Source organism: Boleophthalmus pectinirostris, unplaced genomic scaffold (assembly GCF_026225935.1).
Source record: "Boleophthalmus pectinirostris isolate CB_2022bp ecotype Guang Dong unplaced genomic scaffold, ASM2622593v1 HiC_scaffold_823, whole genome shotgun sequence".
Taxonomy (NCBI): Eukaryota; Metazoa; Chordata; class Actinopteri; order Gobiiformes; family Gobiidae; genus Boleophthalmus; species Boleophthalmus pectinirostris.
The window spans coordinates 12,227-37,698 of record NW_026571521.1 but is presented as its reverse complement, the minus strand read 5'-3'; the positions used below and the strand labels follow the sequence as shown (position 1 = coordinate 37,698).

Genomic DNA, 25,472 nt, shown 5'->3' with positions numbered 1-25,472 from the left:
ACTACTACTACTACTACTACTACTACTACTACTACTACTACTACTACTACTACCACTACTACTACCACCATTACTACTACTACTACTACCATCACTGCTACTACTACTACTACCACCACTACTACTACCACCACTAGTACTACCACCACTACTACTACCACCACTACTACTACCACCACTACTACTACCACCACCACTACTACTACTACCACCACCACTACTACTACTATTACTACTCATGTTACGGCAGCTGTACTATGAAATCACTTTACTTTAACTTGTTGCTACCAATACAAAAATGACTATTGTGACATCCACTTTTGTTTTGTGTGCAAACATTGAGACGTAATGCAAAAAATAAATAAACAAACAAACAAATACATATAGAATATTTGATAAAAATCTAGGTTATTCTATAAAATTTTGTAAAACATAAATTGCTAATGCGAAATATATCTACAGTATATGAAGATTCCAGACAGGCTTTTTGTGTAGAAATTGCAAAACATTTTAAAATCACCATTGATGTAGACTGTTTGTACACAGCAAAACAAAAGATCGGCGTCTGACCTTAAGCTGAGTACTTGAAAATCATGTTTACCTTGTTTAAGTAATTAGTCTGAAGTACAAAATGAAACTTAAAGAGCACCACCACCCTTCAGTCTACCACTTCACAGTTTAAAAATACTCTTAACTTTCTATTTCCCTTGCCAAATATTTCACAAGGTTATTGCTTAGTAACACATATATCTTTGCACATCACCATACTAGCTCATGCATCTGACACAGGGGCTCCTCCAGTTTTCCTTACTATGTGAAACTCAAAGTGTTGCAAGTGTGTGCTGATTTTATCAAAACTGTTTAATGGCCAAGTGCAGACTAGTGCATTGATCTGGCGCCATATTAAAGGGGAGATTTGCAATTCAAATTTAGCTTTCATTATATTACACAAAACTATCTCTTGTGAGCTTTAAATCATGTTAGAATATTGTCACCTCCTCAAAAACATACCTGGAGTTGTGTTTTGTTCTACCTTGTAATGTCACGAAGGGGAAGTTTTCAAAATAACATCCACCTTTTTTTTTTTACCTTTAGTTGAGCAGAGATCGGCATTTCCAGGACTGAAATAATCCGAATTATTCTAGTAAAGGTGTGTGGAGTTTAAAAGGTCACACTCCAGGTCACACATGTAGGTTTCAAAGACGTCAGGTAGCAGATTTTCAGCAAAAGAAAAGAAACGCATACATTAAAACCTGCTGTTTGCTACTGTGAAATGAAACTATAGAGGCGTTTACAGACCTGTTTCTATAATTAAGATGAACATAAGCACTAATTATGATCCAGGCATGTGATAGATTTGTATTAAATTCCTGAAAAAAAAGCATATTATCTCTTCTTTAAGTCTGTTTGCAGTATAACAAAAATAAAAGTTGCCAAGAACCTGTTTAGAAAAAACAAAAAACAAAAAACAAACAAAAAACCCCACATAGGCTGCGCTTAAGTAAGTTTACTAAGTAACTATTACACATACTTCTTCTCCAAACTCAAGGGAATAAGATGACTCCAAAGGTCACTGCTTGAAAATCTTAGTAATCAGTAAGTTTCTTATAGAACTTTTAGTTTAGGTCATCCAATTTATTTACAAAAACCCCTCAGGCCTACTCAAAAGTTGTAAATAAAATGACCATAATTGGATATTTTCTATTACATCATCTTGACTCTAAACTAGTATTAGTAATTTTAATGTGTCTTCTATTACAATAAAGAGGAAGTGCACATGACACAAAATCAGCTGTCTTTTCCAGATCAGTGAACCCATCAGAGAAACGATATATTGTCCAGTCTTGGTTACTGTCATGTTTACTATTTTTCTATAAGTCTCGCAGTGATGTGGTTTTGTGGTTTGGACTGCAACCATTGGTAGAAATACAAGACTTGCATTAAAACGTGGTGGCGCGTTTCACTTTCGTTTATTAAAAGAAGTCGAATGTTTGACTAGAAACTCAGTCGACACGTTGACGGGGGAGGGGCCTGTCAGTGAAGGTGGACTACAGTATAAAAGAGAGAGAAGAGCAGAAACGCGATCAGAGTTTTGTTACGAAAAAGCAGAAACGCGCAGACCTCAAAGTGAACCGACTGTTTAATAATAAGCAGCGTAGCGCATTTACGTCACCCTCGGATTTACGCACAGTTTTTGGAGGGATTTAATGATCTTTAAACGCTCAACGGTGTCCATGCACAAAAAATACGGTAAGGTTTTCAAGACGATTCATTACGCACACTTAGATTATTTTAACCAAAACCGCAATTCGCTAGATGTCGTGAGATTTATGGTTTCTAATCCTGTTCTAAATCGAGCGTAAAAGTTACGTGTCCCATACCCATAAAGTTCTTAAAATGGGCAAGGATATGTAACAGTACTCAAAAGTAATAGGATCCAAACAATCACGTCATTTCTCCATAAAACTGGAACAATGGAGCAAAAAGAGTGTTGAGTGGAAAAGTCTAGACCCATCTGTTGTGGAATGGTTTGTCTCTTCAGCAAAGAGAGAACAAAGAGAATCTCATTGACTTAAAAGTCTAGAGTTTGTCAGTGTTTGTGAGTGACTTTTATTAATGGATCTTGTGTATGTTTTGTTTGCAGGATGGTAGTGCAGTGGGCAGAGATGGGAGAGGGTCTGGGTGGAGGATGGTAGCCAACAGCACCCTGGAAGGTCTTCATGACTGCACACACTCGCTCTCATCGTCCTCTGCCTCGTCCTCTTCATCCTCCTCTGGGTCCTCTTTGTCCTCATCATCATCCCTGTGCTCCTCTTCGTCCTCTTCGTCGGTGAGCCCACTCAGTTGGGAGGATCTTCAGAGAGTCCCTCCTCCTGCTCCGGTGCACAGATCTGTCCCCTGTGTTTACCTCACACATTTCCCAGTCTTCTCCTGTAAAGAAGACTGTGACATCATCACGGACACGGCCTCTAAGCTGGAGCGCAGTGGGTTCTACTGGGGTCCTCTGGGTGTGGAAGAGGCTCATCGTCTGCTCAAAGAGGCTCCTCTGGGCAGTTTCCTGATCCGAGACAGCCGTCAGAAGGACGTGTTCTTCACTTTGTCCTACCACTCCAAGAGCGGCCCGGTCAGTGTCCGCATTGAGTTCAAGAAGCAGCGATTCTCTTTGGCTGGAAACGAGCGCTCCTTCCCTTCACTCTTTGCTCTGTTAGAACATTACATCAGCTCACCCAAGAAGAGCCTAAGTGTGCCCTACAGGAAATGGGAGCCCACTCTGCAGGAGCTGTGCAGAAAGAGAGTGTTGGAGCTGAGCGGGGACTTAGGTCACATATCAGAGTTGCCCATCACCAGAGTGGTCAAAGACTTCATACAAGAATTTCCCTACAAGTTATGAGTGTGCTCTGCTCTGTTCTGTGCGCACCTGCCCTGACTGCTCTGTCACAGAGACACTGGGCTCCTGTTTGGGAGCTCAAACCCAGTCAGATATTTCATGAACATTACAGGACTATCCTCAACAGTTCAGTGAAAATGACCTTTAGTCTATTTATACGCTGGAAAAAGAATACTCATATGTCAAATAGTGCTGCTGTGTTAAAACAAAACCACAGGGAGAGAGTAAAAGCGCACACAGCTCTGGGCCTACGGGCTTCTCTGGGAAATGTAGCACCTGAGCTTCTACCACTGGAGGCGCTCTTACGTTTACACAGGACACTTGGAGGAATACAAGCCTGGTGGAGAGTACGGTTAAAACCAAACATGTGTAGCACAAACTATTTAAAACTCTAATGTGAAAGTTTACATTCTGAATGTATACTCGCACTGGCTCACATACCATCATTGCTATCTGATGTCATTGGTCAAGAAGATGGTGTAAGAAACAGTGTGCTCTGTACTGTATCATCCAAATTATGATCTATTTTTTTAAGTTTTATTTACTAATATTATTAAATTAAATGTTCTAACTTGAAACCTTGTTGGTGTTATCATTGTGACGCAGACAGGAGGGGCCACAGTGTAACGTACAGTATCATCCCCACAATGATTCATCTGTGGAGCCTGTGTGGAGCCTGCAGACACTGGTGGGCGGGGCTACTGGGGCAGTCAATGGCCTTTTACCAGAAACATACTAATAGTGCGGGCGTGAATACTAACCTAGCAAAATGAGAAATGCATCATAGTGTAAAAGTCTGTGAGGAAGTTTTTTTTTCTTCTTACCTTTTTTTTTAATCCTTTTAAGTTATTGGTAAGAAAGTGACGGGTCAGAGTTCATTCATATTCACTACTACCGTTGTTCACTACTGGGTGCGGCGTCGGTGCACTCGAGAAGCAAGTGCTTATAAGACCAGCCATGACTCACAGTAGTGTATTATAATAAAAGAATGTAGCTCATGCCATACCATAAAAATAAATGAACTAGTATCTTAACGGTAATTTGTACATTTTCTTAAACGTATTTCAGCCTTTATAAAATGGAATATTTTTTAGGGAAAACTTTTAGCAACTCTGTCTATAATTAGAGGTGGGTGGAGTGGCCAATTTGTATTTAAGGTTAATAATAATTTTTTTTAGCAATAATAATAATAATTTGACATTACAAAGTAGTACAAAGTGGTGATCAGATAGATAAAAATATTAAATAAAGTGCCTTTTGTCTAACCAAAACTTTTACTCAATGAAACAAAAACTAAATATTCAAGAAGTAAAAGTACCCAGTTTCTGACAACTACCATTACACATTTGACACTTAATGATTCATACTGGTGTATTGAGAAAAGTAAGTGGTTAATTTTCATTTTGTATATCCTCATATTTATGTCAAATGATGTCAGCACTTCTTTTAAACCCTCTCTGTGCGTAGTGATCAAGAGCGTGTTCCTATTTCTGTACTATTTAAAGTTTAAGTGAGAGGTCATTTTGAACTTTCTGTCACTGGTAACCAAAATCTGCTATTTCTTGATACTAGCAACACATGTCAAGCTATCGTAACACTACCGGGAACACACAAGACTGCGCACATGTGCCGAGACTTCTCTGAATACAGCAACCACAGAAAAGCAACACGTATAGACCACAAGATCACACAAGGCCCCACCACGTTGCATTCATGTCAACAACTCAGGCCCTTATAGGAACGCAAACCACGAAAATCAAATAGTACTCAAACTATTAAGTACGAGGCAGTATAGAAGGTTGTTGTAGTAGAATAATTTATTGCAGTTACTTTTTCTTCAATAATTTTACAGTCAAAAGCATTTACAGGGCATACAAACGTACACACGCACACTACAATCATATAGGCTAGAGGTGGGCCATATTGGTACACAATTTAGTTTTGTTTTATTTCAGTAATTATCTGATTTTCCACAATCCAGTATTGCGTTGGAATATGAGTACATGGTTTGGTTGAGGTTCCAGTATTGCACAAAAAGTGAATGTGCAAGTATGACTGAAAACAAAAGTGAGGAAAAACCACTTTCTAGCAAGTTTTGAAAGGTCACATGAAAGGTTTCGGTAGCACTTTATAATAATTACACCTAATTATCTGAATTACCTCAAGACTTAAAGGGTCCATATGATGCCATTTCCTGATCTATGTTATAATGTTGTTTCCACATCAAAAACACACCTAGAGTTCCCTTTTGTTTCATTTGCTTAATGTTTAACACACAAATCTTGCATATTTAGGCTTCGCTCAAACAGAAAACACCCTGTTCCACCTTGTGATGTCATGAGATCCACTGTGTTTTTAAACTCCATGCACCTTCACCAGAGTTATTTGGATCATTTCCGCTCTGGAATTTCCAATCTCTGCTAAACTAAAGGTAAAAGGAGGTGTTAACTTGAAAAATACAGACTACAGATATGTACAGGTTTGTTTTTGAGGAGGTAATAACATTATAACATGGCTTAAAGCTCACAAGAGTCAGTTTTTAACATTAAAGTCTGAATGATTTGGGAAAAAATACTGAATTGCTTCCTTTCTGGGAAGCATGGTGTTTACGATTTGATTTGCAGTTTATGTTTTTACAAGCGATTCTCTGTTACTGAAATATGAACTAGGCAACTAACGCCAGAATCACATTTCAGAGCATGTTCGCACAGATTTAAACTAAACTGAGTCAGCTGTTTTTATGGACACAGTTCCGGTTAAATTGCAATTTTGACATGATGTGCGATTTATCTTGCAACCCTGCTAAGAATGATTAAGGCTTAGTAACTAAACTAATACCCTAACCCTTTAATTAAGTTAGTTTATGAGGAATGCTTCAGGTTTAGTGTCTCAGTAGCTATTTGTTTATTATGAATTCAGTCTTTCTTGATGCGTGATTAATGATAATTAAGATGCAATCATTATAAAGTGCAGCCCAAGCTTAATTTCAGCAGATTTTAAATGATTTTATAGACAATATTCTAATCGTGTATTGTTCAAAATATCAGTATTACTTAGTACATAACAACATATAGCCCACCTCTATCATAAATGAGCACTGGAAGTTGTCACAGATCCAAGCCCAGTGCACCAGTGATCACTACCACTGCCATTCTGCTGCTATTTACAAGAACCATAAGGAAATACTAAGAGAAAAACTCCATAAAGAGAGTATTGCTCTGAATTTCTTATTTATAAAGTGGATGACTGTACAGTGTAAGAAACAACCCACTCGTAATAATCATTAAGACTGTACAATATAATGGCACAGAAAGGAAAAAGTCAAAGATCAATGGCCGTGAGAGGTCGCTATGACATTCTGTGCTTTGTTTGTGTCCAAAATAGACTTAGAAATCCCATTCAAACGTACAGAGAGACGCCAGCATACGGAAACTTGTATTACATTCACCTGTCAGCTCTGATTAGCTTTTGCAGAAGTAAAGCTGTGTTGTTTCACTCATTACACAAAGTGAGAGAGGCTGCGCTACTCTCCAAATTACAGCTTAGTCATGTCGCAGAGAAAGAGCATTTTCAGAAGGTCTTGAGTTCTCGTTTCGATCCGGTCTGTTAAGGTACAGTCCGTGTCAAGTGCTTCCAGGAACACGACTGATGCTGTTGGTGCATGGCAGGGCGTGCTGACTGTACATTCACGCACTGCTGGCCATGTGAGACACAAGCCACGGGTTAATTAGTAAAGCAGCTATACGGAACATTAGACTGCAGTCATCGTAGCTGTTCATTCACGGTGTGCGTCTATATTTAGCGTGTTTATTTCAGTGAGCGTCAACCCTCTTGGACTCTTATCAAATGTGACGTTGCCATAAAACTGCAGATTAAATTCACGATATTGCACTTCAACATATAGAACTCAACGCGGCCCAAGTTTATACCTGTTTCTTAGTTCGTGTGTGTTAAAATGAATGATACACAACTGGTAGCCTGAATCGAAGAGTGTGAAAAGCACAGATGGTTGTAGGGGTGGGCGATATGGCAAAGAATTCGATCACAATTTTCATTTTCATTTTCATGTACGCTTTGATGCTAAGATGTAAATAAAGTCATCTGCATCTTTTAAATAATCACGCCTCTCTGCGATTGGTTTAATTCCGCTGTCACTCACTCAGAGCCTTATAGGAACCACAGACTGTAAAAAGAAGTGGACATGATGCTTAGGGGTGTGCAAAAATACTGAAATATTGATATATCGTGTCGTTTAATGTGCTGATACAGTATCGATATTGTGGGCTGCTGTATTGATATATCACCAAGAGTATTTTTTGGTATATTTTACTAAATTATTTTGTTACAGTGCTACAGTTTTGTTGCTTGTTTAGAGGCAGGAAATTCGTTTGTGCAACACATTTCGCATTTTCACCATTTTGATGATTAAAGTGGGCGTTTCATATTAACTTTACACAAAAAGTGGTTTAACAAATCATCACAGCCATGATTAAGCAAATATTTTTTAACTAATCAATTTGAAATATATCCTATTGAATAGAAAGCTCACTGTATCGAGGTATGCATCGTATCGACAACTTCTAAATGATATCCAGCCTTAATGATGCTAGTGGTTATGGGACAAATATGAAGCTACTTATTGGGAACAGAAATTTATTTACGGACAAAATTGCGAAATGAAAAACCCAGGATCACGTAGAGGGGGTTAATACGAACATTTTAAGACCAAATGATGAGACTCGCTGCAACAGTTAGTGAGAGAGGGGTGACAATTTTTCAATGTAGTCAATTAAAGTCGATGGAGCCAGAAGCACAAGAAGAGTTTCTATTTAGAACAAGGCAGGTTCACTAGAGGGTTAGTTTTGTCTATTTACAGTCAGGACGAACCTATGAGAGAAGAGGGAGTGTCTGTTTGCCCAAAGACTTACATTAAATAGGAGAAATAGTGAAAATAGTATATCCTCCCTTGCATAAGATCACTACTCGAATTTTATCACCATATCGCCCAGCCCTAAACAGTAGTATTGAGACAGACACGCCCCACACACTGTAAGGACACAGCAGCTGTTGTTTGTGGCAGGTGAAGTATGTGTGATGGTATCTGATTAAAACAAAGAGCTAAAAACACATTTGCATGATGTCTGCAGTGGCAAGGACGGACACATCCACAGAAAAAGTCCATTAAAAGCCTGTGAGAGACTCTGAAAACAGAAGGAGTAGAAAGGTTGCTGGTTGTGCCTATTGACGCGTGTACTGAGGACACGCTGGTGCAGGTCTTCTCCCCTAACGAGAGTCATGTTTTAAATAGATCACTTGAGTGTTGATAGTGGTACAAACACTGGTCGTGCTCCTGTGCTTGAGTCCTAGTCCAGTTCAGGTGAGTCTATGGTGTCACATTGGACTGTGGGTGCTCGGGTGAGTCTTCATCAGTGGGTGTCATTTGCTCTTCTTTAACAGTAGCATCTGTCTCCTCTTCTTCCTCATCTCCCGTGTGTCCTGGCTCCTTCTCTCCCTCCTCTTCCTCTTCTGTGATGGTGTCCTGTCCTTTGGGGGGGTGGCTGGTGCAGGGGTGGAGGTGCGGCGAGTCAGCAGGGGGCAGTAGAGTGAGTGACTCCACACTGAGGCTGTCCGTGGTGTTGTCTGTGAGGAGGGAGATGGTGGGCTGGGCGGCTGGGGTCAGGCTGGGGGCCAGCACAGGGCCGTGTGCAGAGGCAGGAGCGCCCTCTTCTGGTGCTGAAGAGGCAGGGGGGGTATATGCAGACAACACGCTCTCATCTACAAATACAGACACAACAGGGTCATTCTACATACCGCTGATCAACTCAACTCAAATGATATCAGCAAAAATGTAGTATCAGTAGCAATCAGCAGATCCAGTGCACATACTGCAAAAGAATGGGAATTATGCTAAGCTGATGGTTAAGAAAAACAATAGCTCTTCTGAGAAAAGCATCATTGGTTTGTTCTAGAACTGGTTTAGCTCACATCTGTACACAGTTTTGTTAAAACCCACATGAATCACCTACACTTGCACTTAAAAGTGCACTGTCACATTTTTCTGGTGGAGAGTCTGCCACTTGTTCTCTCTGACATGTTATGCTCTGCCAGAAATGTTCCACAGAACAGGATTAAACTAATCTATATTAAGGACTCCCTTGAAAAAGATATGATGCATCTCAAGGGCCAACCCAAAATAAAATATTGCATGTATTTGATTAGCTGAAATGTTATTGATTAAGAATAACAAGCATTCTTAATGTTAGTGGGGTCACTTCTCCACAGATCTGGCATACATAGTTACATCTGCTGCACCTGCTTTTTAATGCCATTTTAAAAATGTGAAAAACAGAACTAAACTGCAGTCAAAACAAATTCCTCACTTTCCAAATTCCAAGCATTCAAATTATTCACCTTGATGAGTTCATGACATTCAGAGGCCAGAGCAGTTATTCTGTGTTTGTGAAAAACACTCTATAATTGGACCCTTAGGGCTGCTTTTACAACCATATAAATAAAGCCTGTACAGCCTCTTTTAAGAGTTCTGTTTGTATGTGCCTGTGTGTGTTACCTGCAGGGCTCTGTGTTGACACTGTACTGTTGGTGACAGAATCACAGCGACCTGTGCTTCCACTGCCGCTGGAGGTGGGAGAGGGGGAGGACAGGGGGGAGGGGCTGTGCTGGGACACACAGTGGGCCACTGCAAAGCCTGGGTATGACAACATAAACTCAGCATCACTACTGACATCATTTGTGGTCAGATACAGTTTCTATAGAAATACTTCTGCTGCATTAGTTAAGAAGTTTCAGAGATCATATCCTGAACACATTTCCTCATAACATCTGTAAAGGTCAAAATGTTTTGCTAAGATGACTACAGTCAAAAGGTAAGATAACTTTTGACTGTAGTTAAATGTTTTGACTGGCTGTGTTCATGTATATATATATATATATATATATATATATATATATATATATATATATATATATATATATATATATATATATATATATATATATATGTCTATTTCACAAGTATGGTTCCTTCAAAAGTGATACAAAAATTACCACAATCTGATATCAGCCATGGAATGATTTAGGGCAGGACATTTTTTCTCTTAACTAACTCACTTATTATAATTTTTTATGAATTGTCTCGGAATATAAATTTCATGACCATAAACCAGACTGACTTTTTATTTAGCAATATTAATTATAAAAAAATTGCTTTTAACTGACAGGGAATCATGGTCTGGTCCAGAGAGTAAATAACGGTCTTAAAAATTGAATAAATATAAGAACCACAGTGATGGGAACACTTAGATGACTATAAAACATAAACCACTATCCATTTACTAGTGCACAAAGTTAGGCATCAAAATTATACATTTATAATGGTAATAGGCAATAGCACAATATGTATAATTTGAAATCCCTTGGTGAGCTACTTAGAAGGGGGAAAACTACAAGTTGGAGACCTCTGCTGTAGACCCTTCTGTTCAAAGGCCCAAGCTGAACATTGAACTACTGGATTTTGATTGGGTTCAAGTTGATTGTATTGCTCATGTCCAAGTATTACCTGGTACTTTATCCACAGAAGCGAAAACAGATCTGTTCGCCGTGGGGTCGTTGGGGGCTCGTCTAGACTGCTCGTAGAAGCGGAATGGGAGGCCTCCTGGTGATGGATTCACGGTCTGTCCAAAACCCAGCACTTCAGAGGCACTTGGCTGCACAGGGAGGTCTAAGAGAGCTACATACAACCTCAGTATTAGACACTAGCACACAGCTGACAGAATAGGCAGGACAGTGGCTCTAGTTCTCACCTGCAATCCTCTGCATCTTCATTCGCCGGGCCTGGATGCGTCCTTTGGCCAGTCTCTGCTTGGCGATGATGCAGCGTATGTGGTCAGCAAATATGAAGTTGGCCTGCAGAATGGGCAAGGGCTTGGCGTGGGGGTTCGAACTGGGTTTATGGATCACTATGTTTAAGGCTCTACTGTCGTCTTCAACACCTGAGACTTGCATGTCCTGTTAATAAAATATATATATTTTTAGATTAAAAGATTGTCACAAATATGCATTAACATTTCTGTACAACAAACTTGTATAACATAGTTTTTCCTTACTTGAAGAAGGCCAGCAAATTTGACCACACCCCATCCAAGGCGTTTGGTGTCCGGTTCTACAAGGCTCATCTGATAGATGTCCACAGCCAGGAACCTCTGTGCCTGGAGCCCATCTTTACTGACCACCATACAGGCGATGAGGTCACTGTTATCTGAAGCAGACAGCACCACAGGCTTCTGTGTTTAATCACGTCTTATAGTGAAATCAAATATAACATATACAAGGAAAATATTAACAAAATGATTCGTGGAACAGAGACACATGGGCCTCACTGAGCGACAAGTGCGTGGGAAACCAAAACGTTGTAATAAATTTCTTAGAAAGTTTGCAACAAATACAATAATTGTCTATATGTTTTCTATGAAATGCTATCTCACAAATGTCTATGTTTTTCAGAGATAATAATCACTGGAAGAAGAAAGTATCAGTTCTAAGTTAATCAGGAGGATATGGGTTAAAATGAGGGTTAGGTTCTGAGTATGCAGTAGCATTTGGTGAGTCAGCCTATGTCTTACTGAGATCTAACACGTCATCAGTCTTGATGAGGTCCTCGGGTCTGGTCAGAGGCAGCTGTGTCTCTGGTTCTCCCTGAAGCTGGAGTGACAACGAGCGCAGCATGAAAAACACACGAATGGCCTGTGTAGAGAGAGACACAGAGAGAGACAGACAGAGAGAGAAAGAAAGAAAGAGACAGAGAGAAAGAGAAAGAGACAGAGAGAGGACATGTTAGGTGTTAGTGTTTACATGAGTCTAAACCTGTGCATATGCATTAGGACATACTCGTCTTGTCTTCTCCACATCCCCACAGGGCAGCCTCTTCACAAAGTCGATGCCCGTGAGAGGGGTGACGGTTGGGGGCAGGAGAATGGAGGCATCCATCATGAGATACTCCACATTTAGGGGTTTACTCTGCAGCACAGTTTATATTGAATTACATGATTCGTCCACTCTTTAGTAAAAGAATTTAATTTAAACTATTGCTGAACTGAATATTACGGTCAACTAACCGTCATGCTCCTGTACTCATCCTCAAACATGTCCAGGAATATCTCCTCCCCCTGAGGCGGGACAAATAATTCAGTATGTTAATAATGAAGAGAATGAGTTTGCATTCCTTTAAGGTCAATAAAGTATCTCTCTACATGTAAAACTAATTTAACAAATGCAGGATTACAAGTGATGTGCGCATTTGTAAAGCAGCTCATTTGTTTGTCTGAAACGCACCTTGTAAAATGTGCGCAACAGATGGAGGCTTTCTTCACGAGCGCCCTGCAAGCAAGAACAAGAGGTTTTAATGTTATTAAGTTATTTCCCCTGTTGATCAGCAACACTGGTCCAAGTCTTATGTAAGACACATTTTCACATTCTTTACACTGGGTTTAGACTTTAGTAATTACAATAATAACCCCAAAACAAAAACTATAACCAGAGTCCACCAAACAATGATAAATTAGCACAGGTTAAAGTAGGAACAGATAAACAGTATTGTGTGTTACCTCAAGGCACGCGAGGTGAACGTCTTTTATTATGCAGTCGTTGCCAGAGAGCACAGACTGCTTCAATAAAAGGCAGCTAAGTTCCAGAGTGGCGAGGCGCACTCTGCCATCTGCAAACACAGGACACAGCACACACGTGTTTAGGATGTTATGATAATATGAGTGTGTTAAAAGTCCATATGGATACATTGGTAGCGGAGCAGGACTAGTACCTGGCTGTGCACACTGGCTCATGATCCTGATGAGTCTCTCCACCAGCACCACACTGTAGGAGCTCCTCTGCTGCTCAGGCACAGGCAGCTGTAGCCGCTCCAACACGTCTCGGTTTATACCTGCACAAACAGAACAATACAGGCACGCTACATCAGAGGCACTGCACATGTGACATCTTTGTTTGGATGTGTTTTTGTACATGTTAGAAGAATAAAAAGAAGGAAACTTAAAAGAGGCAGTGAGTTGAGGGCTGACCTTTGCTGTGGGAGATGGCATAGAGCAGGCACAGGACAAACAGGGCCTGATAGTCATCTGTAGTGCAGTCCAGGGCCGTGTACACCATGTCTAAAAAGGGCCTTCACAAACACAAATGCCTCTTTAAGATCATGGTCAGGAGACTACACATGATAACTTCCACTTATGACTCATGTTTATGCAAGTGCTTTATGAAATTGCACAGTTCTCTATTACAAGAAACAACCTAATCTCATTTCTTAAGGAAAGGCAAGGTTTGTTTGTATAACACAATCTATACACTTAAAGAAAGAATACATCATAATTTCTGCTGTCCTAGTGATCGATTACAATTTTGTAACATATTTGATTACAAATAAAGATCTGTGGTCCTACCTGTGTGTACATGCAGGTTGCTGCTGCCGTCTTCTCCTCGTCAGTGATGTTTTGTTCGGTGAGCTCTGACACCTTAGATTTATCCATGACCACCATCTCTATCTCTGTCCACAGCAAAACTTCACTTCAGCTACTAACTTCAGTTACAGTTAAGTATATTGGAACTTAAGCTTTACACACCAATGAGTGTCACCAATGAGGATGTGATATGAAAGGATTCCTTCATAATATTTGATAATATTTGTAAAGCATTCTATGTTTACTGTAGAATATTATAGTACATTTATTATTATGAATAATGAGTGCAGAAGGAATTGTTTCATATCAGTGATTATAAACACACATGCACACAGAGCCAGAGTGAGAGACAGACGGAGAGGTGAGGAGCACAGGTGGAATGGTGTCACCCTGTGGGAGAGAGCTAGGACCACCATAGACCAAACAAATGTGTATGAACACACTGGGCAAACAAGGGATTTCTAAAGGGCAGTTAGGTTCTTTAGTTTACTGTAATTAACTTCTCATGTTAAATTACAATAATTAAATAGCCATGTGACTTTTAGTGATATTTAGTCCAATTGATTGCATTGGGAAACAAAAACAATGAAAAATATCTGGAATTCTAAAATTTGTTACATAAGCTTTAGGAAACGGGGGCTGGAGTTTTATGGATGGCGGGTTGGATGAGAATAACACACAGAGGCCGTACATATGGTGGCCTGTGAGGCACACACTCACCTTCGGCTGTCTCCCCACTGGCTCTGCTTCCCTTAGAGCTCCCACCTGCCACTCCCTCTGTACCTTTGGCCTTCTCTCGGACCCCCTCTCTCTCGTCCCAGCCATCGTCCCCCTCACCCCCGCCTAAGCCCGCCCGCTCTTCCTCCTCTTCCTCGCCCAGGTTCTTATAGTTGGGCCTCTTCTGGGTCTTTTTGCGGCCACGGTGACGGGACATTTCCAGAGAGCGCTCCAGTGACTCGGGGGGCTTGATGAAGCGACGCATTCCACCTGCACTGGCCTGGACGGAAAAGAAAACAAGGAGGAAAAATAAGAACGGTTTGACTGTGAGAATAGAAAAATAACCAGGCTTAAAGTTATCCATTTTATAAAGAGTTATTGTCACACAAAATATGAATAAGTCATTCAAACAATATACACTGCCACTGTGTCCATGGGCAAGACGCTACTCTCACACAACTCTATTCATAGCTTTCAGGCAAATGAGGAAGGAATTTTTTTACGAGAAATCCATGAATACATTCTTGGTTGCACCTGGAAGGGCAAAACAACAAAAAAACACATGTGCAAAAAGCAAAACATGTGTACTGACATAGACGCATGAACAGAGTAACGCTTAAGGAGAAGTCAGACCACAGAGTAATATAAACGTGCACTGTTCTGGTAAACCGCGCACACTCTGAGCCAATGCTGAGAAATCAATGGAGGTCATCACTCACACATCTGTGCATGCCAACTACAGTGTGCACTTGAAAGGGACCGGTGCAGTATGAAAGAGGGGAGGTGGGTTTCTTATATGCAAATGTTCTCCAGCAGGTACAGTAATGAAATGGTGCAGCCGTGCGCAAACGTGCGCTGCAGAAGAGAAAGAAAAAAAAAAAAAAAGTGCTTCCAGGAAAAGATCTGGGTTAGGTGAACCTGCTCTGTCAGGGCACTGTCATGTGACCTCACTTCCTGCCACATCAAACACACACAGAGGAAGTGCCACCAACCACCTGCACTGACATCGGGCCGTACCCCTCACATGTCCCACATTCAAATCACACAATCACCGAGAGGACCGATTTTAGTAATACTACGAAAAACAAAGATGGTTAAATAACAAGAAAAAGGAAAGAAAAATACAACAACACATATGTACTACTGATAAAATGTCCTATATTATGCAAAAGTGACTCCTGTGAGCTTTGAGCAACGTTATAATGCTGCTACCTCTTCAAAAACATACCTGTAGTTATGTTTTGTTTCACACATTTTTGAGTAATCCTGCATTTTTCAGCTGTCTACATCTCCAAAGTTCCAAATGCTCTGTTCCACCTTTGGATGTCATGAAGGGGTAATTTTCTAGTCAGGTTGGTGCCACCTAGTGCCTCTGCTCATTTTCATTTCTCTCTAGCAACTAGGACAGGAATCAAAATACGATAGACGGTTCGCAAAAACCCCAGAAGTGTGAGTTCGGGCACCAGCCAATCAGCGAAGAGCCGTATATTCGGTGTTGTCAACGATTTCCGAGATCAAGGATTTAAAGCCAGAATAAAGAGAATGTTTGGTAAATTTTATCAAGGGGAAAGACGTTATTGCCCTTCTTCCTACGGGATTCGGGAAAAGCTTAATATACCACACATGACTGTCAAATAGCAGCAACTGGTTAAATGATAAAAAGTACCCGCCTCCCATCAAGCGAAGGAATTCTAACACTGCAAGACGGTTTCTATGAAGTGAAACGAAGTGAAACTGGCAGATGGATCAGGCTAGTAATTTTCATATTAAAAGCAACATTGTACCCTTAGGTCATTAGAGACTGGCAATTCAAGAGCTGAAATCATCCAAATGATTCTAGTGAAGGTGTGTGGGGTTTAAAAAAAACAGTGGAGCCACTTCTTGTATTACCACATGGCATCACAAGGTGGAACAGTGTTTTCCGTTTGTGGAAATGCAAGTCTATTTACAACCCACAGCTCATCCAAAATGAAACCAACAAACAAATAAAACAAACAAAACAAAACAAAACCAAGCACTCTGTCTAATCATTTTTTTGGCTAAAATAATAAAATACTGTGGCTTTAATGGTCCATCAATGAATATGTCACATACGTTGCTCACACAGTATACATGTAGAGTTTGTGTCAAAGTGTGATTGTGAAAACAGTTTTTAGCTCATGTCCTCATGTTGTGTGGTTGACCAATATTGTAAGTGCACTCCCCCTCTTTGGCATGTTCAGTGAAAAGGTAGGCTGCTTCTTACAAAAGCCACAAGTCTAGCACACGCAGACACACAACTCAGTAAAAAAAACAAAAAAAAAAAAACACGTGGGTCAGATCTCAAACAAGGGGGGGCCATGACATCAAAGGGCACAAGTCATACAGACAGAAAGAGAGAAAGTAAGAGGAGAGGAGGAGTGTCAAAAGAGGAGTGAGGTTAACAGGAGGGTAGAGGGGGAGGTTTGGGGAAATCACAGCCAGGCCCATGGCACATCCAGAATCGAGACTGAGTAAGTGTGGTTTAGTACACAGGTGGGAGTGTGGGCTCTTTTTCATCACAGTGTGGCGACTCAAATCTATATATAGTTATTTACTACATGGTGATAAAAAGTAGGTCCCTGTGACATGCATTCTTCACTGTTAAATCAATGAGAAGTTTTAAAATTCAGATATTAATCTATATTAAGGCTGAACGGCTTAAATATCTAAATAAAAATATCTAAAGATCAATATGAGCTGATATCGATAGGATTCTTTCATATCATTATCAGCTGATTGTTAATATTTTTTGGATTCTTCCTCATTCATTGTGTGGCAAAATGGAAATTGAAGGAAATAAACGGTGACACATTATGTTATTAGATTTACAAAATTGAAAAGTTAATTTGTGACCTTTACTTGAGATAATTTTGTGTTATCAGCCACAGCTGCAGGACAAATATTGGATATCAGTATCAGATTAACAAAAATTGATTTTATTCTTTTGAGATAAGATATTTTGTTGGTTGTGGAGGAAATGATTACACTTCAAAAACTGCAGCCTTTGCACTTGACCTTGCAGCTTTAATCTGCATACACACTTGATTTGAGGGGGCCTGCTTTCCTTATGGATACAAACATTACAGCCCTATGATTAAAGCCTTTTTTTTTTATCATTAAATCAACATCATGTAGGTTAAAATAGGTTAAAGTTAGCATTTAGGTTAAGGTTAGGTTTCCATGAAATGAATGTAGGTCAATGTAATTTCCCCAAAAACTATGATAACGCAGCATTTATGTGTGCTTATATGTGTGTAAGAAGAGTACAAATGAAAAAAAATCTTTCGTTTATCAGTAAAAGTGTGGTGTGTCTTACCATAAACGTATGTGCACTTTGGATGTCTGTTTGCTGAGTGAAAACAGACAGGTCCCCATTGAGGATCACATCGGCTAAAGAGTTGACTAGAGGCTGGTAGTGGATGATCAAGAACACCTGAAAGCACATTACATTTAGTTGTATCTAAAAGGATCTCCATCATTTTCAGAATTATACATTTAAAAAACATTAAGTATTTTAATCATGTAGCAGTTGCTCACTTGAGACAGCAGATAGAGAGAGACTTGAGGGTTGATTTTTCGCTCTTCAGACTACAAAAAGTAAAAAAAAAAAATAAAAATCAGTTGTGGTTGCGAATGAAAACTTACATTAAAGGACTCATATTACACTGTTTTCTGATCTATGTTATAATGTTGTTTCCTCATCACAAACAGACCTGAGATGTGTTTTGTTTCATTCACACATGTTTAACAACCAAACCCTGCATATTAAGGCTGAGTTTTTCTCTCAGAAAACAGAAAACATTCCACTTTTTGATAAATTGTGGTAATACAGGAAGTGCTCCACTGTGTGTTTAAACTTCATTCACCTTCAGTACAATTATTCAGATTATTTCAGCCTTGTAATTGCCAATCTCTGCTGAACTAAAGGTAAAAGATAGCTGTTAAATGCATGACATCCCAAGGTGGAGCAGAGCATTTTGAACTTTGGAGAAATAGAAAGACTGATAATAAATGATTACTCGGACATATGTGAATGAACCAAAATACAACTTCAGGTATGTTTTTAATGAGGTAACTACATTATAACATGTCTTAAATCTCATTTTGTGTAATATAGGACCTTTTAAAAGACAAAAGCTGAGACGGGGGAGCCTTACGATTTCGGGGTTGATCAGGGAGTAGACGTAGAGAGGCAGGAAGAGGCGGTTGAGCAGGTGGTCCGTGAGAACGTCGTTGAGGAACTCACAGTTGATGATGAGGATGTCGTTCAGGTAGTGCAGATGGTCCAAGTGCTCCGCCACCAGGTCGCTCAGCTTTCCACGGTTTTTATGTCTGCAGGAGAAAAAAGGGGGGGATTTGGGATGTTGTTGTTTTGTTTTTTAGGTTGCGTTCATGCTTTCGTAATGTAGGATGTCATACATTGAGATCTAAGGAAGATTTACTATATTTAAAAGTGTCCAAATACATAATCCACAAATGTTGGACTATAGACTATTTGGCTTTCCATATTAATCTCATGTCTTTAAGGTACATTGTGTAACTTTTCTGGTGGAGGGTCTGTCTAAGTAAAGATTATTTCTTTGTCTGGAATGCTTCAGATTATGGTATTAAACCTTTATATCTTCATGGAGACCAAACCAGACCAAGTTACATGTCAGATGTGGAGAGGAAGTCTGCTCACAGTCAGAACGCCTGATTGTTTAGGTATTTTTGGGCTTGTGAAAACCACTTGTGATTGAATAAACGTAAGGTAGAGCTGTGAAACACTCCAGGCAGAGCAATGTCATGTCCACACAAACAAGCAGGCGACAGAGCCTCAACCAAAAATTTACATAGTGCCATTGTAAAGTAAACAAAAAAAGAAAAAAACATTTATTTAGGGTTGATTAATGGCACCACTTCCTGGAGCTGTATTACTGGTTTATTGATGCTGTCAGAGAGGTCACTGGACTCTAGGCCAAGTAATTACAAAGATATTAACCCTAAACCAGGTCAACAAACCCGCAATCTGATCATTAAAAAGCAAATTCAAATGCAGATTTCTGACCTGTACTCCAGCTCAATTTGAAAGTAGAAATGTTGTGAGGTTACATGAGCTGTTATGTTATATGAAAAGTATTTGGAGTGAAACTAGTGACCTCTAGAGGTGAAAAGTACTCACTCTTCATCAGTCTGCACACATTTGTCCAGTTCAATCACATGGCTGCCGATAAACCAGACCAGGTTACTGAAGTAGGGGACCGCAGTCTTATCTCTTATGTAATGGAGCATGTGCTGGTTGTCCACTGCAATGAGTCACACATAAATGAATTCATGAACCTTATCCACAATACTTAGTTCAACACAATTATGGCACCAACATACTAATATAGTGATTAAAAAACTTATCACGTGCATAAATACAATAGTTAAGCAATAGAAAAGAAAGAATTTGATTAAAACATGACGTAAAAGCTCAATAGAACAAACAGAAGCTGTGTGTTCCTTTAACAAGATCAACATGAAACCAGGAATGAATGAACAGCCAAGCGGAAGAACATTTAGGGCTTAGGCAAAAGCATTGGAAAACGAAAATTACAACGCGATTTGCACACCACATTTAAAAGGTTTGCCTGTTGAAGAGAGGAAAATACAAATAGAATTCAAAGCAAAATCAAATCACCAAATCAAAACGGTGTATTTGGCTGATAATGAGTGTCAAAAATGCTCATGCAGCAGACACATGCTTTGAAACTAACTCCATTGTGTAGGTGTAACAAAGACTGGAAGGAAGAGCAGGGCAGGATATAAGCATGCAGATGTATGACATTTCCTGTACATTTCTAAAAAAAAATAAAAAAAATAAAAAAAACACCTGACAGTTAAAGGAAAAACAAGATAAGACTGGTATACCCAAGCCCCCATAAGACGACTGAATGAATGGATCAACCAACTTACATGAGACTGCGGTTAGGCAGATGGGGCACGCAGAGGAGACAAGGAGAGGAGTGAGGGAAACAGACACAGGGTTAATGTGAGTTAATGTGGGCATGTGAACTACAGAGATCTCACAGGCATTGCAAACTACAAACAAGGACATACTGGACCAGGGTCTACAAGAGAAGAACATCCCCCTCTGTAACAATCCAGGCTGTCATTATTTGCAGCGAATATCTCAAGGAGTCAACAAAAAACTCCACGGAATAAATATGCATGGAACTACAGAAATTACTAAGGTTAAATTAAAGGGATAAATTTGTATAGGACGACTGATCACTACATACAAGGATATGCTACCCCCATTTGAGTTGTCTAATCGATTAACAGCATGTTTTTAGTCAGCCAAGAATTTCTTTAGTAGACTACAACCCTAGACATTATATTTTGGTTTAGTATTTTAATGCTTACATTGTATGCATTAAAATTCTTTAGAAATGCAATTAATCAAGCACACTAGTTGATCTTTACAAACCCAATTCAAAGAGACATAAACACACAAAAGAGATGGGGGCCTATCAACAAAACATACTCGGTTAGATGTGTAACTGGCATAAAATGCAAAGTAAGCAAAGTTTAAGTTTATTCGGAACATGTTTTTTTCAAAAGAAAGCAAGTTGTTGGGTAATTCTGAACATGAACGACATGTCTTCTTCCACAGAGTCATGACTTGGGTTTGTAGAGTTAACAGAATGTCAGAGGCAGAACACTGTCAACAGTGCAGGACAAATGCAACATGCAGAGAGGAGATGAAGCCTCATCCTCAGATAGTGACTGTAGGCTGAATGCTGATTCAATGTTAGCACAAAGAGGACATGCATGAGCTGTACAAGAGCCAAATGCACCAGCTACACAAGTTCAGTTAACATCAAGGGAGACTCCTACACGACTGTGTATACAGCCATACAAGATGTGAGTAAAACCAACCAAATGCATTCAACAGGATTCTCTGTAGCACAATGAACATTTAGCCCTGATTTTCTAAAGAGCAATAATAACTTATTGATCACAACTAGTTGTACTTATGGCCACTGTTTACATCACATTTAAATATAGTGTTAGTAAAAGTAGTACAGTAGCAGGTACGGCAATATTCAGCAAATATTCATAGCTTAAAGCTTAAAGTACAAACATGCAGGTCTGTCACGATAGATTGAAGACTGAAGAGTGATATACTGCTGAAGTAACTTTAGACAATAAAACTACAACCAAATCATGAAATAGAAATATCTGCAAAAAAAACTATTTAAATATAGAATATTGATAAAAAAAATATATGATCTACAATAAATAACAGTATACAACACTTTATTAGTTTGTATGCATCTATAAAGAGATGTTCAGAAGTTCATAATTCAACCTTCTACAACTCAAATCTCATTGTAGTCCAGAAAAATAACCTACATTTTTCCACTAGTAATACAAAGAAAAAGTAGCCACGATATATAGCGACCCCAAAAAATGACTTATCTTATCTGTCATATATTGAATGAGAAGTTAATACAGTCTTAGTTTATCCTGATAGGCCTGCAGACAAGATTATGCAGTAACCAGTCTGCTACCATAGTAATTTATTATCAGTTACTACAATAGTATCAGCAGTTCTATAGACTGGAAGTCATGCTCATGCACTAATGGCAGCAGCAGATAAAGCACACAGACAGAAAGCTGAAGACTAGGCTTACAGTGCCCCCTGGTGCACGTGTGTTTGACCACTCACCTTTGTAAACATTGAGCGTGATGGTCCGGACTGCGATGCGCACCATGCTCTCAGGGTGGTTGAAAAACTTGATGGCCTCAGTGTACAGGGCAAAGTCATTAGTGTGCTGTGTGGAGGACACAAAAGACATCTAAATAAGAATACCAAACCAACCAAACAAAAAGAGTGACAGAAACAGGACATTCTACAGGGTTCTCCAGCCTAAAGAGTTATAGAGCTTTTTCCATCACATACAGGCTCAGAAGAATTACAGTTTTTGTCATTTCTGCGCAGCCTTACCTCATTGTAGAAGAAGTGCACTGTGTGGTTGTTTAGTTTAAGTGAAAGTGTCTTGAGAAAAGAAATATAATAGGCCATAATCTCCTCATCAGAGAAGTCAAACTTGTGGACGATGATGGAGTTCACGTGATTGTTTGACAAGAGATAATCTAAAACAAAAAAATGTATTGCTTTAATCGGATAATGCATTGGTAATATAAACCAAACATGGGCATGAATATTTTAGCTCTAGTCAATCAGAGTCTTTGTTGACACTCACATAAGGACGTCTCATGGCTGATATTCTCAAACAGAATATTGAGAGTCTGAAGGAGCTGCACACACACGTAACGGCCAGACTTTTGTCGAAGGATGTTGAGGAAGAAAGCAAACATGTTCTTCTCCAGGAAGAAACTGTGAACATAGAAGGTTGGTCAGATTAAACAATATCAGAGAAGCTTTTAATAAAAACTGTAGCAAAATGATTAAACAACTAAATATTGGGAACTAAGTTTTTGCTATATAATACCTTAATGTAGATAAAATTGGTATAGCATAAGCGTTTTTATATTATTACAATAATCTGATATTACTTGTAACTATAATTCATGCCAGCATTGCAGAAAAATGGACAATAACAATTAACCGCATTAGTCTCACTATGAATAAAAGTAGACTGGATGGTTTTGTTCTTCTATTTTATATCAACACATTTCAGAATTTCATGGGCAACATAGAATGGTGGCAGACACGGACTGGAACTACTTACTCAAACACAGAGCTGTCATTCTGGTCTCCCCAGATGAGATTTTCAGTGATGGAGCGGATTGTCTCCACCAGCAGGTTTCTGTTGTGGTCAGTCACTGTGGTGTTTTTGGTCAGGACATGGTACAAATACCTACAAGGAACAATTCACAAGAAAATAGATCATTATCACATGGACATGATAATAATTTTATAGTCTTGCCTTTCAGATTTTAAATAATTTGAGAATGTATCAAAATGGTTTTATTTATATATATTTTGCATTCTTGGAGTTGGTGGTTTTAACATTCTACAGAGAATAAAGTGATATTCTCAAAAGGCCAGAAATATCCAAAAGGAGAATCCACAAATGTTGAATCTGACCTCTTTAACTTGCTTGATACTTTGCAGCTGATCTCATCAGCATTCTGGGGGTGTGATACTAACTGCAGACACTACTTTGTCAGAAGCACTAATCAACTTTAATCTAATCTTTATTTTAACACAATCATGACCAGCAATGATTTGGTTAGAACTACAGTACAACAGGTGAGATGATTTGTTCTGTTAAACAAGTCTCTTACACATAACAATACACACAGGCTATTGAGCATTAGCCAATAGTTTTTTTTTTCAGTTAGTCACTCTCACCTTTTTTGCTGAAACTAAAACACTTAAAAAAAGACTATGAACACTCATATTGATCACAGACCTGAACTTTCCACCATACAGATACATGTAGAACACCCCCAGAATGATGTTACTGCAAAGTATCAATACATCACAGTTTTGTAATCCTATTAGGTGAAGCAGGGCCAAATACAAGCTGGCACGTTAAAGGTGCATTACAGTGCACTTTTCTTATAGGTTTATAGCTCAATAATACCTAGAAAGGCATTCTCACTGTGCTCGGGGTCGCCTCTCCGCAGACCTGACCTGAAATTTGGTTTGGTTTGATCTCCATGAAGATAGAAAGGTTTATTAACCATTGTATGAAACATTTCAGATAAAGTAATAACATTTCCACAGAGACAAGCAGTTGACGTACCCTCCAACAGAAAAATTACACAATGTACCTTAAGCAGTGATACAACAATACTGCTAATTCATTTGAGAGCTGTTAACTTTAATTGATTACATCAATTTAAATTTTTTATATATATATTTAAATATATAAATGGGAGAGTGTACATCTAACAGAAATAAGTTCAAAGTTAGCTTTATTTTCAATTTCTACACATGTACTAAACATGCAAAGGAATCGAAATTAGGTTTCTCTCCATCTCATGTGCACAGACACAACAAATAACATAATCTCTGACCACTACAGTAACCATATGTAAAGAAATTAAACTAAAAACTCTAGCAGCAGTAATAAAAACAGTAGATAAGGGATATAGGAAGGAGAATTGCAAATGAAAAAGGAAAAACAACAGCAACAAAACATAGAAAATATAATAGTCAAATAAATAATATATTAAAACACCAATGTATTCATATTTTTGCCTGTCTGATTTGTTTATTAATTGGACATAAAGAATTTGTAAGAACTCAAAACACTTGCGCTTTGAGCCTTTGGAGGTGGAGTGAGTCGGTGGGCTGGAAACATGGACATTTAACATTTAGCGCACGGGTAAAACATATCCCAGAACGATCACACAATAACAATAAGAGTATAATACAACTAGACAGCTGCTTGGACTTCAATCCTGCACAATTTTGCAAGATGTTAATGATAATCGGTTGTCTTAGATGCAATCGTTAGCTTCACCAGTAGCTACTCACTTCAGCTGATCCAAGGAGTGAACGTTCCTTGCCCTTCCCTGTCCAACCCAGCTCCGCGACCGACCGAACATGGTGGCCCTAAGGTAGGATCCACTGCACCAGGCGTGTTATTTTCCTAATAGAAATTTCGCTTTCAATCCATTCCGCACACTTTCCCTAGTCTACAGATAGCCACTTAGCAAACAGAAGGTGAGAGGCGGTGATAGCAGCGCTTGGGTCACTGCGAAACTGACCGTGTGATTGGGTTAATGGGGTTTGGAGTTTTTTTCCCCGTCAGAAGAGCTGTCTACGGCGCTCCAAAAAACTACAAAAAAGACTTCCTGTAAAGGTAGCGACGCAGATGACACGCGACGCCTGTGTGTTTTGATTGACGCGGGGCTGG

The 25,472-nt window shown here is 39.2% G+C and overlaps 2 protein-coding genes across 2 annotated transcripts; one reads left to right on the top strand and one right to left on the bottom strand.

Annotated features, from left to right (window-relative positions):
- Positions 1 to 1,823: 1,823 nt before the first annotated feature.
- On the top strand, positions 1,824 to 3,966 carry socs1a (suppressor of cytokine signaling 1a). Its single transcript, XM_020919922.2, has 2 exons — positions 1,824 to 2,250; positions 2,645 to 3,966. The coding sequence occupies exon 2, from the start codon at positions 2,690 to 2,692 to the stop codon at positions 3,389 to 3,391; it is 702 nt and encodes a 233-aa protein (XP_020775581.2). The 5' UTR covers positions 1,824 to 2,250; positions 2,645 to 2,689; the 3' UTR covers positions 3,392 to 3,966.
- Positions 3,967 to 5,182: 1,216 nt separating this feature from the next.
- clec16a (C-type lectin domain containing 16A) lies at positions 5,183 to 25,313 on the bottom strand. Its single transcript, XM_055166518.1, is given in 23 exon segments — positions 5,183 to 9,163; positions 9,957 to 10,094; positions 10,965 to 11,135; positions 11,209 to 11,413; positions 11,512 to 11,663; positions 12,028 to 12,148; positions 12,293 to 12,421; positions 12,520 to 12,570; positions 12,737 to 12,781; positions 13,009 to 13,118; positions 13,221 to 13,340; positions 13,477 to 13,597; positions 13,852 to 13,955; positions 14,590 to 14,866; positions 17,924 to 18,040; positions 18,145 to 18,195; positions 18,765 to 18,939; positions 19,769 to 19,892; positions 22,304 to 22,409; positions 22,583 to 22,731; positions 22,842 to 22,975; positions 23,331 to 23,459; positions 25,091 to 25,313. Coding segments are annotated over 23 exon segments (3,192 nt in total). The 5' UTR covers positions 25,162 to 25,313; the 3' UTR covers positions 5,183 to 8,771.
- Between the last annotated feature and the right edge of the window lie 159 nt (positions 25,314 to 25,472).